The following is a 16,032-nucleotide window of genomic DNA, read 5'->3' on the forward strand; positions in this document are numbered from 1 at the left end:
ATATTAACACATCTTCATCACCCAAAGTCCATGGTTCAAACCAGGGCTCACTTTCAGAGCCACACATTCTGAGTTTGGACGAATGGATAATGATGTGCATCCACCATTACATTACCCTACAGAGCATTTTCCCTGCCCTACCTAAAGCCCTCTGTGCTTCACCTATTCATCTCCCTCCCTGTCCCAGTTTGGAAAAAAAAATGTGCTATGCTTGCCATGGTTTTGTTTTTTCCAGAATGTTACAGAGTTGTACTTGTAGCTTTGGCAGATGGGCTTCTTTCACTTAGTAATACACACTTAAGGTTCCTCCATGTATTTTCATGGTTTAATAGATCATTTCTTTTTACCTGAAAAATATCCCTTGTCTGGATATACAGTACTAGTTTTTATTCATCCACTGAAGGACATTTTGGTTGCTAAGTTTAGGCATTTATTAATACAGCTGCTATAAACATGCGAGTGCAGGTTTTTGTGTGGACATGTTTTTACTCCCCTGGCTAAATACCAAGGAATATAACAGATAGATCATATGCTAAGAGTATGTTTAGTTTTGTACAAAACTACCAAACTGTCTTCTAATGTGGCTGCACTATTTTGCATTTCCACCAGCAATAAATGAGAGTTCTCATTATTCCGTACCCCCCCAGCATTTGGTGCTGCTGTGGACCCTGCACACTAACTGTTAGTTGAACCACCTCCCCACCACCTCATGCCCCTATGACTAACAACCAAACATACGCCACACACATTTCTAAGTGCCTTCTAGGGAGTGTACCAAACAGCATTAATTAAAATGAATCTAATCTATCTAATCTAATCAATTTGCCTGGCCTGTTTCAACAAAACTAAAGGATCTCATACACTGTTCCACATACTTGAGGCAATACTGTTTATAAAGACTGCAAAGAGAATAGACTAGAACTAAAGTGGAAATATTCATTGAGCTGGGAAAGCAGTGATAGCTGTTACCCAACCAGAAAAAGACATTAATCAATAAATCTGTTCCAAAGAAGGCACTAACACCAAAAAATAAGGAGGGCCCTAAGACCTCCTATGAGTCCCAGATTGTCCCCATTCTTTTCTGGAACTGATTTGGCTTGGGCTACTAGAATTTCTGCAAAGAACTTTGCACTTTATTTCTCACTATACCATGTACGTATTAAGAAACTATACAGGATATTTCTTTTTACATGAAATTGCAAGTATGTATTCTTCATAATAAAATCAATGCTTCCAATCTATAACTAATGGCCATTATCTTTCTGAGAAACAAATTAATTTGTGAACCCAGTTGTGAGGGGTCTTACCACATCCTTTTATTCAATGGAGCAAAATGAATCTAAAAAAATCTTAGAACTTAGAAAGTGTAAGTTTTACCAATCGTTCAGGATTTAGTCTAAGAAAAAAACTACAATTGTTCCCAACCCAAGAAAAATGAACCAAGAAAGGCGGCACATCTAGCTTCATCTGTTGGCTTACTTTGAGCTGACACTGCTCAGCTAAATAACATCTCAGTTTAGACTCCCAACTTCCTGCAAAGATATCCTTCAAAGATCTTCCCATAAAAGATAAAACTGGAGTAAAAGAAATAAAAAGGATTTATCACCACCAGAGAAAATGAGAAAGGGTAGGACTTACTGGACAAAAATAGGTATTCTCCACGATGTGATGGGCCACCATGCTGTTCTCAGCTGACAGAGACATGATAAACAGCAAAGCATCCCGAGCTTGCTGGCCAACTGTCCCTTCACGATGAATGAAGGGAATCAAGAGGGAGAAGATAAGGAAGTTGGCAGCCCCTTGGTCCTCACTAGTGTGGAAGAAGAGTTCCAGAATGGATGGGTCTTTGGCAAGGATGGAACACAGCTGATTTAGGAGGACAACCAACTTCCCCTCCACAGCTGCAGTGGTTGTTCCTGAACAAGAGCTAAGCAACATCATCAGAGGCTTCAGAATGGGCTTATGATGCAGCAGAGGCTGGTGTGATTGGGTGACCAACATCTCATACATCTTCAGCTGCTCAATTTTAGTCTCATCAGTAAACTCCCGTCTCAAACTCCAAAGGAAGAGCTTCTCCATTATGTTCTCAGAGACCACAAATTCCAAAATTGGCCCCATTGCAGCATCCTTGGCTTGCTCTTCAATTAGCAAGAAAAGCATGTGTTCTACATAGTTCTGCACAGCGCTGGCCTCATCTGGAGGGATGGACCCATACTTTGCCTGGGAGTTCTTCAAGGGATCATGCTTCTCTAAGATTTTTATAACCTGTAACCAAATTAAACACTCATCACCAATCTGATTATCATAATCACAAAAACACACCACACCTCTGTCATCACCAAAAACACAGGCGCTATTGCCCACTTCTTAATAAATATGTAAGCATTCTCTCCATCTCTCTGTTTCTCTCTCTCACAAAACAAAAGGGTTAAACTTAGAAAATGTTCGAAGATACTTATTTATAATACTTACAAATTTTGGCAGCCTACGCATCAAAGAAAATAACATGGCTATGTAAATTAAGCTTCACAAAGTCTATGGACTACTAATAAGACTATTGAGCAACATGAAAAATTCTAACTGCTGGTTAGATGTTTTTAAAAGTAAGCTCTTTATGTTAGATCGATAATTATAAAATATGTTAAAAACATAGGTAAAAACAAGTAAAAGGAAATACAAAAACAAAAAAGTGTTCAAAGGAATGACAAGTCCTTAAATTTTTTTCTACACTGTCAAAAATGTGTTGCTTTTAAATTTTAAAATACATTAAACTAGTAAAAGAAACCTGACTACCTGTCGTCTCATACAAATGGACTTGCTTCAGAGAGTTCAGCAGAGAAGCACAGTCACTTCTGTGACCTTGAGGATACAGCACTGCTCCCTCCCCTGCTTGGATGGCATGGCCTCAACCAAGCATGCAGCAACAGGAAGAGGGTGACAGGAGAGTGGTGAACAAGAGCCGAATCAAGCTGAACACACGGCACACACAGAAACTCAGAAATGAAGGGTTTGGATGCTGTATTTTCTTTAGGCTGAAAAAATGCTGAGATAACCAATTATAAAATAAATCCCTAAAGTTTGGAGTGATGAAAAAGTTCTGACAATTATGAACGTAATTAATGCTACTGAAATATATACTCCAAAAGTTAACATGGCATATTTTGTTACATATATTTTACTACAAAAACAAATCAATTAACAGTAAAAAAAAAATTCCTAAACAGGTCATGTTACAGCCCTGGTCTACTTCTCTCCCTTATCATTGTTGGCATTTGGATGATTTTCTTTTGTAATCATTTCTATTCAAATTACTCCCTTGAAAATGCACACCTATAATAATTTTAAGCAACCAAACATTTGATTTATGACTTTATCCTTGTTCCTTTTTGCCTTTCTGAATCGCATGTAATATGTGTCTTTTGCATTACTCTCCTGGCCTGGTTCTATGACATGCTCTTACACGTCTTTTACTTAGGTTATAGAATTTCTGCAAGTCACTGGGGAAGCCAGAAAATATACAATGCTGTATCAGCACGCATGAGCAATGAGGGCAATTTATTTCTCAGGGAAAAATCTCAGTTTCTCTTCTGTCAAAGCAGAAAAAAGGAATCTTTATAGAACAGGAAAGACAAAATGAATAGATTTCCACAGAATCTATAATCTCTATCAATTTCCATTATAAAACTGATAATGCTGTGTCACAAAGGAAAAAGTTACTCCCAAACTCTAGGTCTGACACTTTTTAGTAACAAAGGCCTTTGATGGGCATCAATGAAGGGGTACATGGCCCAATGACTCGTGACCACGGCACAACCACTAGACATCCTCTTCTTTGTCATATGGCTGCTGCAGATGGGCTAGTATCTTACATCTCTACCTAGTAGGCCTGATAACCTCAATGGCAGCAGACTTGGCTCTCTGCCTTCCCTATTGGTTTGGGCCTTGCAATAGCTCATTGAGTAGGATCACAGAACAAAGTTGGTCCAAGAGGGACCTCCACCTCAACACAGTGTACTCTGAAGCCCCAGAAGTTCCTAACATCAAGGGTCCACATTCTGAGGGATAAATGTGCAGTGTGCTTTATCAGTTCTATAATTTCAAAGTCCACATATTGAGTTTACTTATGAGAGCTACAGTATCTTTACGGCTAGTCCTTCAGGCAAAAATATAACTATACTCTGTGTCTTCAGATTTGTCTAAACTGTCTAATGCTGGAATTGTGCCTTATAGATTAATAGTGGCATGGTAAATTACTTCAGTCTTTCTGAAAAGCTACCTAGCAATATGTAACAGAAGTTGTGCAACTGTTCCTGCCCTTTGACTTGTTAATCTGACTTTGGGAAAAATGTCCAAGTAAACAACCCAAAAATAATGTTAAAAATTAATGATATTTTCCAATAATTAAAAATTAACCTAAATGGTCAAGAATAATAAAATTATAATTACATTACCATATAATACAATTATTGTTGTATAAGTGAGTCATATCATTTCAGGCAAATATACAAGTGAAATAATTTAAAATAAAAAGCAAGTATATTGCCAAATAGATACATGATTAGAAAAGGATCTGAGGCCGGGGATTTAGCTCAGCAGTTCTGGCACCTGCCTCGTAAGCGCAAGGTCCCAAGGTCCCAAGTTCGATCCCCGGTACAAAAAAAAAAAGGATCTGAAAAGATATGAGATTTTAAGTTTAATTATCTTTCCAATAAATCGCTCTAATTTTGTAACACAAAGTAGACAAAGTAATTTTGTAGTAATGTTTTTTAAAAGGATCAAAACACTGAAGTTAAAAATAAGCACTGAGGGGGCTGGGGATTTAGCTCAGTGGTTCCGGCGCCTCCCTTGCAAGCACAAGGTCCCGAGTTTGATCCCCGGTACCAAAAAAATAATAATAATAATAATAATTACTGAAAAATCTCCTAATTCTCAGAAATTCCTGAACAATATAAATTTATAAATATGCATATATATTTATACTACATATGGGCAAGCAAGTATTGATTACATAACTAATGTATTATACACAGCAAAACTTTATTTACATGACCAAAAACCACATTTTTCTCATAAATTAACCTACATTTATATTACTTACTCTGAAACATTTCTTTGCAAACAGAACTACTTTTTTGTTATGAGAAATCTTTTTACTTATGTATTTTTGCAGAGCTGGGGATGGAACCCAGGGCCTTATGCATGCTAGGTAAGCACTCTACAACTCTTCTATCAGAAATCTTAAAATTTTATACATAATCGAACAGCTTTCAAGCAGCAGCAACTTAAACCTCCTTGTCACAGCTCCTTTATCCTGCCCTTTGGGTTAATGGGAAGAGAAACATGAGAACAGTTGTGAGAACCCACAAGGCCCTACACTGAGTCCCGGCCTTGGTCTGGTGGTTTCACTACCTGGAAGATGGGTGTGTTACGGCCCGTGAGTCAAGAAGCACACAACGTTCAGCACAGTTCTGATCATTCCTGTTGCCACATATCCTGAACCTCATTCCTTAGGTGTCAGGATCCTCCAAGGCTCACAGCCTTTCCCTTCCAGGCAGGCACAGCCATGACCCGCTTTTCAAATGGGTTCCGGGGCCAACACCCTGAGACTGGCTCCTGCCCTGGCAGGGAAAGCCTAAGCAGCTCTTGGCTAAGCAGAACTTCGCCAAGGTCCCAAAGAGCTGCTACCCTGATGTCCCAACTCTGCAAGCAAATGGTGTCAGGGTCCTGTAGGTTTCTGCTGACTGATTCCTGCTGTGACCTGGACTCTTCCTTATCTTGTGCCCTATTCTCACATCACTTTCATAAAACTCCAATGTTCCTGTTTCCCTGACTTCTGCTGACTGCCTAGTTCCACCCACTTACCAACTCTGGCTGTCCAGTCTGATGGATGCCAGCATTCCATTGTGCTCACAATGAGATCCCAGACCTGGTCCTTCCTATGATTATCCACTGACTTAGACTATTAACCTTGCTTCAGATTTCCCATCCACAGCCTCTACTATAAGTCTCAGGGATTCAGTTCAGGGGTAAAAACAGAATTAGTAAGGCTGGAGGGAAGTGAAAGTAGTAGTAGATGAGAGAATGAAAGCAAGCAAAATACACTTTGCAATATTTCCTTTACAAAATAAGTTTGTGTTGTTAAGCTGAAACCACCATTTAATAAACTAAGACAGATGTAATCGAACATGCTTGTAATCCCAGCTACTGGAAAGACCAAGACAAGAGGACTGCTGGTAGGAAGCCAGCCTGGGAAACTTCAAGAGACACTGTGGGAAAATGAACAAATAAACAAAAAAAATTTTTAAGGGTTAAGGCTATAGTTTGCTGAGCATGTACAAGGCCCTGAGTATAATTTCCAGCACAGTAAAAATAAAAGAATCAACATCTGTTAAGGTTACACTCATTAATTAAATAAACCAGCTGAGATAAGAAATAGAAACTTAAATGTTCTGCTGATTATAACTAGGCATTTCTCAATCTACAAACTTCTAAAAATACAGGCTTTTGTGCATGCATGTGTGATGAGCCTAAATCGTGTTCATACCCACGTGTAAACAGTGTGAAGAGTGGTGTTCAAATTATCATCAGACCAGAACAGCTAAAATGAGCCTAACTTCAAAGCCATCTGACCTATAAGTATCATGATTGCTGGTCCTGAATAAAATTTCTTTTATAAGAAGCATCCAATGTTGCTATCCTTGTCCCTAATGATGGCCCCTACAGTTGTATTACGGCCTAAATTTTAAGCAGTCACAAATTCTAAATAGGAAGCTCAAATGCTTTCAGAATGAAAGATCTACATTACAGAATTGCATCTCAAGCTAAAAAAAAATGAATATCCCACATGATAAATATGTATATTTGCTTCAATTCCACTTTAATATTGCTCTACAACTCATACACATATCTGTATCAATAGGTGATTATGTTTCTTTGGTTAGAACCTAGTTATTTCAAGAAAGTCACATGAGTAAAACCCATACTTCTAAATCCTCTGGAATGCTAAAGTGTCACTGTGGAAAAAAAAAAAAAAAAACAAGTTACTAAGCAACATTTTCCATCACACAACAAAAGGACAGGATTTAACTGTCACAGGTCAAATTCCACTTAATGTACCAAATACCTACAACAAAAGCATGTTTACATCCAGCCCTTGTTCACTGCTAAACGGCTATGTCTTTTTAAATTTGAGGTATTCCTTAAACACCTATTTCCTTTTAAATTAAGATAACAGCCTTACAGTATGTGCTCACTTCTACCAGTTGTTAATGTCAACTCCAGTCTTGAAACCCAGAGACTTGTCTAAATTTGGGATAAGACAGAATAAAGGAGGAGCTCTGTAGACTTAAGGGGAATGATCAAAGTAATAATATTCTAGACAACACTAATTTCAACTGTGGCAAAAATCAGACTTGTCAGTGAGCATGCAGTAGGAGAGCTGCTGACATTTCAACATGCTCAACTACCTTAGTTTCTAACAGAGGTACAAGTTAACTTCTTAGTACTCTGTTCTCAAGAAATACAGCTTTGGCTGACTTTATTTTTCAAGTTTAAGGTTATTTATAAAGCTGGGAAAAGAGACATAAATTTTTTAAATGTAAATAAACATCAATTTAGTAAGAGAGAAGATTAATCAGAAATCTCTAATAATTCCCAACTTTACATCTCTCGACTTTTCACCTTTAACTTTTCTGTCATTTAGTCTATGACAAGGCACACACCAAAAGAGTAAGGTGAACAGATCAAGTGAATAAAACTCAAATACACGCATCAAGTTCATGTATAGATACTCTAGACTTTTCACATAAATTCAGGCTACCTGGAGCTCTACTCACAAGACACTGTACCTAAAACATATTAACTACTTTTCATTATTGTGGGTAATACATTTGACCAAACCAATCTAGACAGTTCCATTTTTTTCCCAGCCTCACCCCTTTCTCCTCCAAAATGGAAAACAAGGGTGACTAAACCCACTGGCTTTTCCTCATCTATCACCATTTAAGCTCTGACATTTTCTTATCTAAAAAAGTTGTAAAACAACTTCTTTTGGAGGTCTAAGCTATTAACTAACTAAAGGCAAAAAGAGAAATGCACACTTCCAATTGCTATCTTTTAAAACCCATATGCTCTGTTCTGGCTCTATGGACAGACACCATTTGGTACATAATGCTTGAAAGAAGTAGAGAATGAATAGAGCAAGGTCTATGAATACAACTGTGTCATGAAAAATAGCTAGTACAGAGGGGTTAATTCAAATGACAATCTAGTTGGACAGTTTATCAGCTGGTGGGCTAATGATTCTTTCTATTTTTGCCCTCTTCCATTCAGAAAATACAAAGACAAAAGGTAAGAGATTGTATAATAAACTGTTCTTGTAGATGACTATAAAAACTAAACACAAGTCAGGAGCAGTGGCACACCCTTGTAGCCTCAGCACTTGGGAGGCTGAGGCAAATGGATCACAAGTTCAAGTTCTAGGAAGATTCTGTTTCAAAATTTATAAATAAATAAATGGGCTAGGGACGTAGATAGTCCAAAACCCCTAGGTTCAATCCCCAGAATGGCCCCTCTCCAAAAAAAGTTTTTTGAACACACACACACTCCCCTCCTGATCACTGCAGGCAAGTCCAAAGATATCCCTGGAAGGAATTTATACAATGTTTTTAAATGAGTGTACAAAGTTGTACCCTAAACTGTCTAGGTCTTCTAAAGTATTATTTCCTACTTCCTGCCTTTCAGTTCAACAGTTCACTGAATATCTAGAATGTGTCACACTCTGTGCTGGACAATGGGAAATCAACTACAAGTGGTCTCTGACCTTGAGAAACTTGTGATGAATTTGGGAAGAAGATAACTATATGTAATTGTAACAGAAGGTGATAGATGGACAGTGAAAGAAAAATCAGGTTGATGATGGAAACAGAAGGAGCGTGTGAAAGAAAGCAAGGAAAGTTACCTGGAGTAAATGATTCCCCAAAGGAGCCCTGTAGGTGGAGGTGGAGAGGCACTTAACCAGAGAAAGGAATATTCCAAGAAGAAAGAAGAACAAGTGCCGACGGCACAGAGGCAGAAAATGGCATGATGGACATCTGCCTGGGGTGAGAGCAGGTAGGAACTCTAAGCAACTTCACATTTCTGGAGACTAAATGAGAGTCATGGATTAACAGAACAAAAAGAATCCTCCATGCTATCCTGCCTGCAAGTGGCCAGATGCCACTGAACGGTCTGGCTACAGGAACAACCCAGATGGATCTGGGTTTTAGATTCATTGCTCTGGCAACTAAAGATAAAAAAACAACCACTTAGAAGGTGAGAAAAAGTAAGCAGCCAGAGGCTACACTTCCTAAATTTACACTATCCAGTGTCACTATTGGGAATGAAACTATTTCCAAATATCAACTCAGTTTTCTGGGGCTGACCTGGGACCACTGGATCCTAGGAACAGTATGGAAACTCAGTGCACCACTGGGCTGCTCAAGGTCTCTAGATCAGACTGCTTTGGATCAAGTGGGTGGTATAATTAGCTGCCTGACATTTTGCAAGTACAAGCAGATACCCTCCTCCACTCACGTTTGCTCCTTAACTTAAGCTCTGGAGTAAAAGCTACTAATAAATACCAGAACAAAACCTGTCGGCTACATGTTAGTTATATTGAATTTAGACTGAAGTATACTAATGGAGAAGAATCCTGGATACCACAGCCTTCTGTTGCCTTAATTTTTCCTAACATCATATATAAAAGCATTGCACCAGGCAGGCAATGGAATGCTTCAGTAAATAAAACGCTGTCATTCCATTCTTGCCATGCCACATTTCTTACCAGTCTCACGGGTGCTTCTGGTTGCCTCAGGGGAGCCAGGGGCTGCAGTCACAGCAGTCAAGAGTTTAGGCCAGATTTTAGCTTCCTGCTCCCTTCCTGTTCCTGCTCTGTGTCCACCCCCAGCCTGAACAACATACTGCAAAGAGCTGATGAATAAAGCTCCAAAAGGATGAATACCCAGCACTCACTCCTGCTGGCTGACGATTTCACTCCCAGCCACACACCTGGCTCTACTTCTCTGCCTTGCTCTAACTTTTTGCCTTTCTCATCTTTTTTTTAACATCCTCCCCAACAAAGGAAAATCTAAGCATTTGTTCTACTATCCTTTCTATAAAATGTTTTCTTCTGGTAATCAGAACTTTTTGTCCATAGCCAAACTGACATAAATGTCACTTTCTCCATGTTCCCAGCCACTTTTATCCAACATAATTGCTACAATCATTTTTCACTTTCTAATACTGTTTCTTGTACTGTCACCCACATTAGCTTATGTATGCTTTAAGAGACCAAACCTCCTTAAGCTCTACCTGAATGCTCATAATGATGCACCTCAAGCATGGGCCAAATCAATTTCTAATGAACAACAGCCACTTTGACACTCACAGACTGGTTGAATTTCTCAACCAGTATTTCCTTTCATAAAGGTACAGGAAGGACGTCAAGGGCCTCTGCTGACAAAGACTAAGGGCATTTTCCAATTTATTTAAAAGGAAAAGTCAAGCCTACAGAGAGAGGAAAGAAAGGAGGACTGAGGAAAGACAGGTGGAGGTGGGGGGGACTACCCAAAGTTAAAGAAATGGCTGAGTCAACAAGAAGACCGGCCCTGGAGCCGGGGATTTAGCTCAGTAGTTCCACTATCTGCCTCGAAAGCACAAGGTCCCAAGTTCAATCTCTGGCACCAAAAAATAAATAAATAAGTAAGACCAGCCCTGTTATGGCTTGTGTCTAGACGTCCCCGGGGCCAAAGCCTCATGGGGTCATAGGTGGGGCTTCTCAGAGGCAGCAGAATCTAGAATGTTAATTCTGGAACTAAGGATGTAGTGCTGGGATGGACTCATGGTGCAATGCCAGGATAAAGCGTGTCCCACCCTGGGTGTGACTACGGTTACCCACCCTAAGGGCAGGTAGCCTGGAAAGAATACAAGGGACAGAAAGAGGGCTTTTGCTTTGCCTGCTGCCTTGTGCCTGCCATGAACTATTTCTCCTCTGCCATGCCACCCTTCCTTGGAGCCAGCCAACTATGAACTGAAGCTTCTACAAACTATAAGCTGAAATAAACCTTTCCTCCTTTAACTTTGGATGTTAGGTATTATGTCTCAGCAATAAGAAAAGTAACTAAGACAAGCCTCTACTTCACAAAAGGAAACGTGTGATGATGATATACCATTTTCTCTGAAAAAATTGTTCTTACCATCAACTCAATATTTTTCTGCATGAAAAGGGAGGTGCTAGGTATCTGCCCCATGCTTCATATAACCCTGTCTGAAAGAGTTGAAGTCATTTATACTGGGTATGGAATCGAATAATATGATTCTGAGACCATTATTTACTCTTTCATCAATATGAAGGAATACTGACTTGTGCCTGAATTAGGACATATTAGGACATTCTAAAGCACTCCAACAATGGTGGAGAAAGCCTGCTTGCGATAGAATCTACAAGGGCAGATGATCCACATGTATGTCATGTCTTATTTTTTAGACAGGGTCTCATCATGTAGTTCAAACTGGCCCTGAACTCCCTATGTAACCTCCTGCCTGTCAAGTGATCCTCCTGCCTGTCAAGTCTTGAGGGCTGGGATTACAGGCATGTGTCACCACATCTGGCTGTCAGGTCTTTAAGGGTGGTACAGAATACTAACTAAATCACATCACAGTCACCCCAGAAGGAATGATATAATCAAAGTATTACATATAAACAAATAAGCAAAACAGGCCCCCAGAGCAAAGATTATGTATTAGAATGATATAGTTCATCATCAGAGTGGAATGCTCTCAAGCTGATTATATACTCCTGACAATTAAAACTGAGCATAAAAAATAAACATACGCACTAATATATTATGTACATTATAACCACAAACTAGAAAATTTCAATAGGTAAAGAGAAAATAAGCCTTCCCATGCCCAACAGACACTGGACATATCCCTTCCAGTTCACTACCCTACTTTTGAGCCACTGCTTCAAAAAGCTTAAAGCGCAAAGCCAAAGGTAATTACTTTAATTACCTGGAAAAACTCCTGAATTACTTTTTTCACTTTACTAAAGCAGATGTCCACAGCAAATCCATTAAAATTCTAACAATAAAAAGTCAGAGAATGGGAAATGCACAAAAAATCTTGGAAGCTTTAAACTGGATAGTGACAAGAAGCTACGGAGTGTGAACAACCCGGAGGCACAATTGATTTTGTTCCTTTTTTGATCTAAACCATGTCCCCTATAATTGCTGTGATTTACAGGCTCAGTGCTTTAACCCATGTGTTGTTTCCAACCACAGGAAGGAACTGCGTAGTCATTAAAAAACTGTCACATAAATAGCCACTTACCAGCTCACCTGGGGAGTGTAGTGTGGGACAAGTAGTAAAGAATGGCAATTTTGTTTATTTTACTACCTGCACACTCCCTGAGAAAAGGGGTGGACTGGTAAATTTTCTGAACATTCAACCCTTAATTATGCACACCAGCAGATCAGAGAACAGTTACAGAGAAGTCAAAATGAACAATCAAAAAAAGCTTTATAATAAGCTTTGAAATGAAGAAGTCAGGTATTCAGGTAGAGCTGGGCATCTTCTTTCCTTAAAGTACACAGGATCACCAACCCGAAAATGGTACAGCACTGAGGTCAGACACATGGGCTCCAGAGTCAGGGGCCTAAGTGCTGGCTTGGCAATTCACTAGCTGTATAACCTCAAGCAAGTTACTTTACACTTTTAGTTTCCCATTTCCTCATCTGTAAGACAAGGACATTAATACTAACTACCCTTTAGGTTGTGGAGATTAAAAGATGTAAGACATGAAGCACTCAACACAATACTTGGTAAATGCTTAATGCATGTATAGTGTTTTAATGTTATTAGAGTTTAAGAACCAGGTGGAAATCAGCAGGAAAAAGGGAAATGGAGAGAATGCAATTATGGTCAAGTACATTGTAGAATGATGTGTAAGTCACTTTAAGGAACAACTATTGTTTTTCTAAAAATATCCAAGAAATATACATGTTCCCTAACCCTTGTGAAACAAGGGTTTCTCATCAGATAACTGTTCTAGGAAAGCAAGGAGAAAAAAATTACTTTTTCTGCCTATTGGCAAAAGTTTTCTACCAAAGTTTCTGGAAACCCAGTTGTACATGACGGAGGCCCATGGGGCTTCTGAAACGAGCAGACCCAAGCAGAGTCATACTTTACCTGTGCCCAGTGGTTTCTAAACACAATCATGCATGTCTCTGGGTCAACTCCCTGCAGGCTCACAGCCTGCTGGAGTTTGCTTTCTGTCGAAACTGATGACATCATAAACCTTCAGTGCTTCTAAGTCATATTTAATTTTCATGAAAATGTGGTAAGCAGTCACTAACTTCCAAGTATCAGAAATGTAACTTCTTCACTCTTCATGGTCACTTTCCAAAATCTGTAATGACAATAACAAAAAGTGCATTTGGTTATGTTTGTAAATTAAATAAGACATTACTAAGTTTAAATCAAAGAACAGACATCCTCAAAGTCCAACACTGAAAACTGCCTAAGACACAAATATTCATACTCAATCTAAAGGCTCTCCTATTTCCTCTCGCCTTGTATCTAGATGTCCCCTCAAAGCCTCATGCGGTCATAGGTGGGGCCTTTTGGAGGGGGCCAGATGGAGGGTGTGTGATACTGTGGTCAAGGGTGTGATACTGGAATTAAGGAATCAATTCCCTTAATTGATGCACCACCCTGGGTGTGAGTGCTAATGCACCTTGGATGAGCAGGCTGGATGGAATACAAGGGACAGAAAGAGGGCTTGCTGCTGTTGTTTCTACAGCTGCCCTCATTTGATATGTGCTACCTTCTTCCTGTATTGTCATCCTATGAACTGTTTCTCCTCTGCGATCCCCCTCTGCCATGCCACCCATCTTGGAGCCAGACAACTACGGACTGAAACCTCTATAAACTATGAGCGAAACAAACCCTTCCTCCTTTAACTTTGGGTGTCGAGTATTTTGTCTCAGCAATGAGAAAAGTAAAGACACCTTGCTACTCAAAATATAAAATAATGTGCATGAAATAAACAATAATTGTGTTTCTTCTCTCCACTACAACTAACCATAAACCCCTAAATTACTCAAGAATAATTTCCACACTCAAACAAAAACCTATAAATGATACCAAAGTTGTGGACCTTAAGAATGTCCTATAGCAGAATAATCAGGAATTAACAGTGATAGAATAAATGGTTTAATGCAACCTATGGGAATGATAACAGCATCCAGACTCCCAGGCCCAAAATGGTCAATTTTTTTTTAATTAATGGCCATCATAATGAAACTGAAAGCATGCTCAGTAATTTTGTGGCTCTAAACTAGGTCAAAGTTTCTAGTTTTCTAAAAAAAAAATAATTCCAAGTAATCTGGACAAAGCAGAGACAGAAATTATCCACCAAAGACAAGAGGTGTCTATTAGAGGGGAGTAAAAGACAGTGTACTTACCAATAGAAAATGAATTGTGTGGCTAAAATACGAAGGAATCCTGACTACAACAGAGCCAGTAGGGAGAAAAAGATATTGAGGTCATAGACTGTACACTATGATCCAGCTGTGTGGTGCCCTCTGACCAAACCAGTAAGACAGAGGATTATCTCACCAGTCCAATCAGCCTACAAGAGGAATGGATCAAATCCAGAATACTATTTATTTTAGTGTACAGACTGGAGAGAGTTTGAGAAAAAGCAAACAGAAACTCAGGGTATGGTTCAACTTAGACACAGGGGTTAAATTCTTGCCAGAAGTAGTATTAAACACTGGACAATAGGTAAGAAGTATTCAAAACAAGTACATGTAGGAGAAAGACCATTCAAAATTAAAGGAACTTTAGAAATTATTTTAAGGCATAATAGAAGCTTGCAAAAAATGGTAATTCTAAGGTAAGAAGTATTTTTAAGGAAAATGGAAGAAGATTAAGATAACTAGAAAAGAAGGCCTGTCAGAAGAGCCAAGAAATCCCATACTTGCGGGAAATAGCTCATGTATACCTTCTATAATTGCATTTTATTACTGAAACTGGTAAAATCTCCAACCTACATAATCCAATAATACAAAAACCATTTGTTTTCAACAGACACCGTCAACCACAATCATGGCTCTTTGCCCCTAGGAGGCATGTTTTATCGGGTCCATTTGGTGCTTAAAACTCAGAAAGTCAAAATAAAAACATGGAACAAAATAAAACACAAATAATAGGAAATGGACCTAGACCTTTTGCAAAAGGGAAGGTAAGCAAGAGATGGGGGGACAGGAGGAGGAGGAGAGGGAAAGGGGAAAAATTAAGATGTGAGCTCCCCAAGAGGAATGTAATCAGTACTGCATATACTGCAAACATACTAGTAAAAATTTAAAACCTTTTTAAGAAAAACCAGGAGGGACCACCCACGTACACAGGGTACACGTTCTACGTACTACAGCCTCCACCACCCCTGAGCCCACTGCCGGCTCTGCACCTCATTTAGGTCACTTGTAGAGCGCTTATCAACACTGAAGAGAGAAAACAGGATTTTTAATCAACTTCCTCATTGTCCTCAACACCATATTTACACAAAAATATCAATGCCTGTCCTCATGCTACTAATGATAATAAGAAAAAATCAAAGTGCTTTTGTTAATCCCAGAGGTTGAAAAACTGCCAAGACTCTGAGATTCTTTCCTCCTCCAGGATCCCAAGACTCTTCCTCAAAGGTAAGAGAGGAACATGCATCATGCCAACTGCCTCTAAATTCAAAACAGAAAAGGGCTGCTTTCTGACAACCTCAAAGAGAACTTGCAAGTGATCTTTTTAGAGATGCAAGGATGCAGTTCAGATAGGATAAACAGCTTAGCCAATGTTGTGGGCTTACAAGTTAGTTTTGATGGAAACAGAATGTTAAGTCTCTGGATTCCCATTCCAAAGCACTTTCTAGGAAATGATGTTCTTCTTTCTGCTGGTTATAATATAATCCATGCCCTGATTCCCTTCAGGATTCAG

At 39.1% G+C, this 16,032-nt stretch overlaps 1 protein-coding gene across 5 annotated transcripts in view; it reads right to left on the reverse strand.

Moving 5' to 3' along the window:
* Fhip1a (FHF complex subunit HOOK interacting protein 1A) overlaps window positions 1-16,032 on the reverse strand; it is a 260,320-nt gene that overhangs the window by 82,924 nt on the left and 161,364 nt on the right. For all 5 annotated transcript variants that reach the window (XM_087205791.1, XM_021247881.2, XM_021247880.2 and 2 more), the window contains 2 exons: window positions 13,228-13,447; window positions 1,639-2,265 (listed from right to left, as the gene is read on the reverse strand). In XM_087205791.1, coding sequence (XP_087061917.1) covers window positions 1,639-2,265; window positions 13,228-13,332 — 732 coding nt within the window. In that variant the 5' untranslated portion in view covers window positions 13,333-13,447. The remainder of the gene's footprint in view (window positions 1-1,638; window positions 2,266-13,227; window positions 13,448-16,032) is intronic.

This window comes from Heterocephalus glaber, unplaced genomic scaffold (assembly GCF_053883595.1).
Source record: "Heterocephalus glaber isolate CG9 unplaced genomic scaffold, H.glaber_assembly_v1.0 deba00000613, whole genome shotgun sequence".
In the NCBI taxonomy this organism is placed as follows: domain Eukaryota; kingdom Metazoa; phylum Chordata; class Mammalia; order Rodentia; family Bathyergidae; genus Heterocephalus; species Heterocephalus glaber.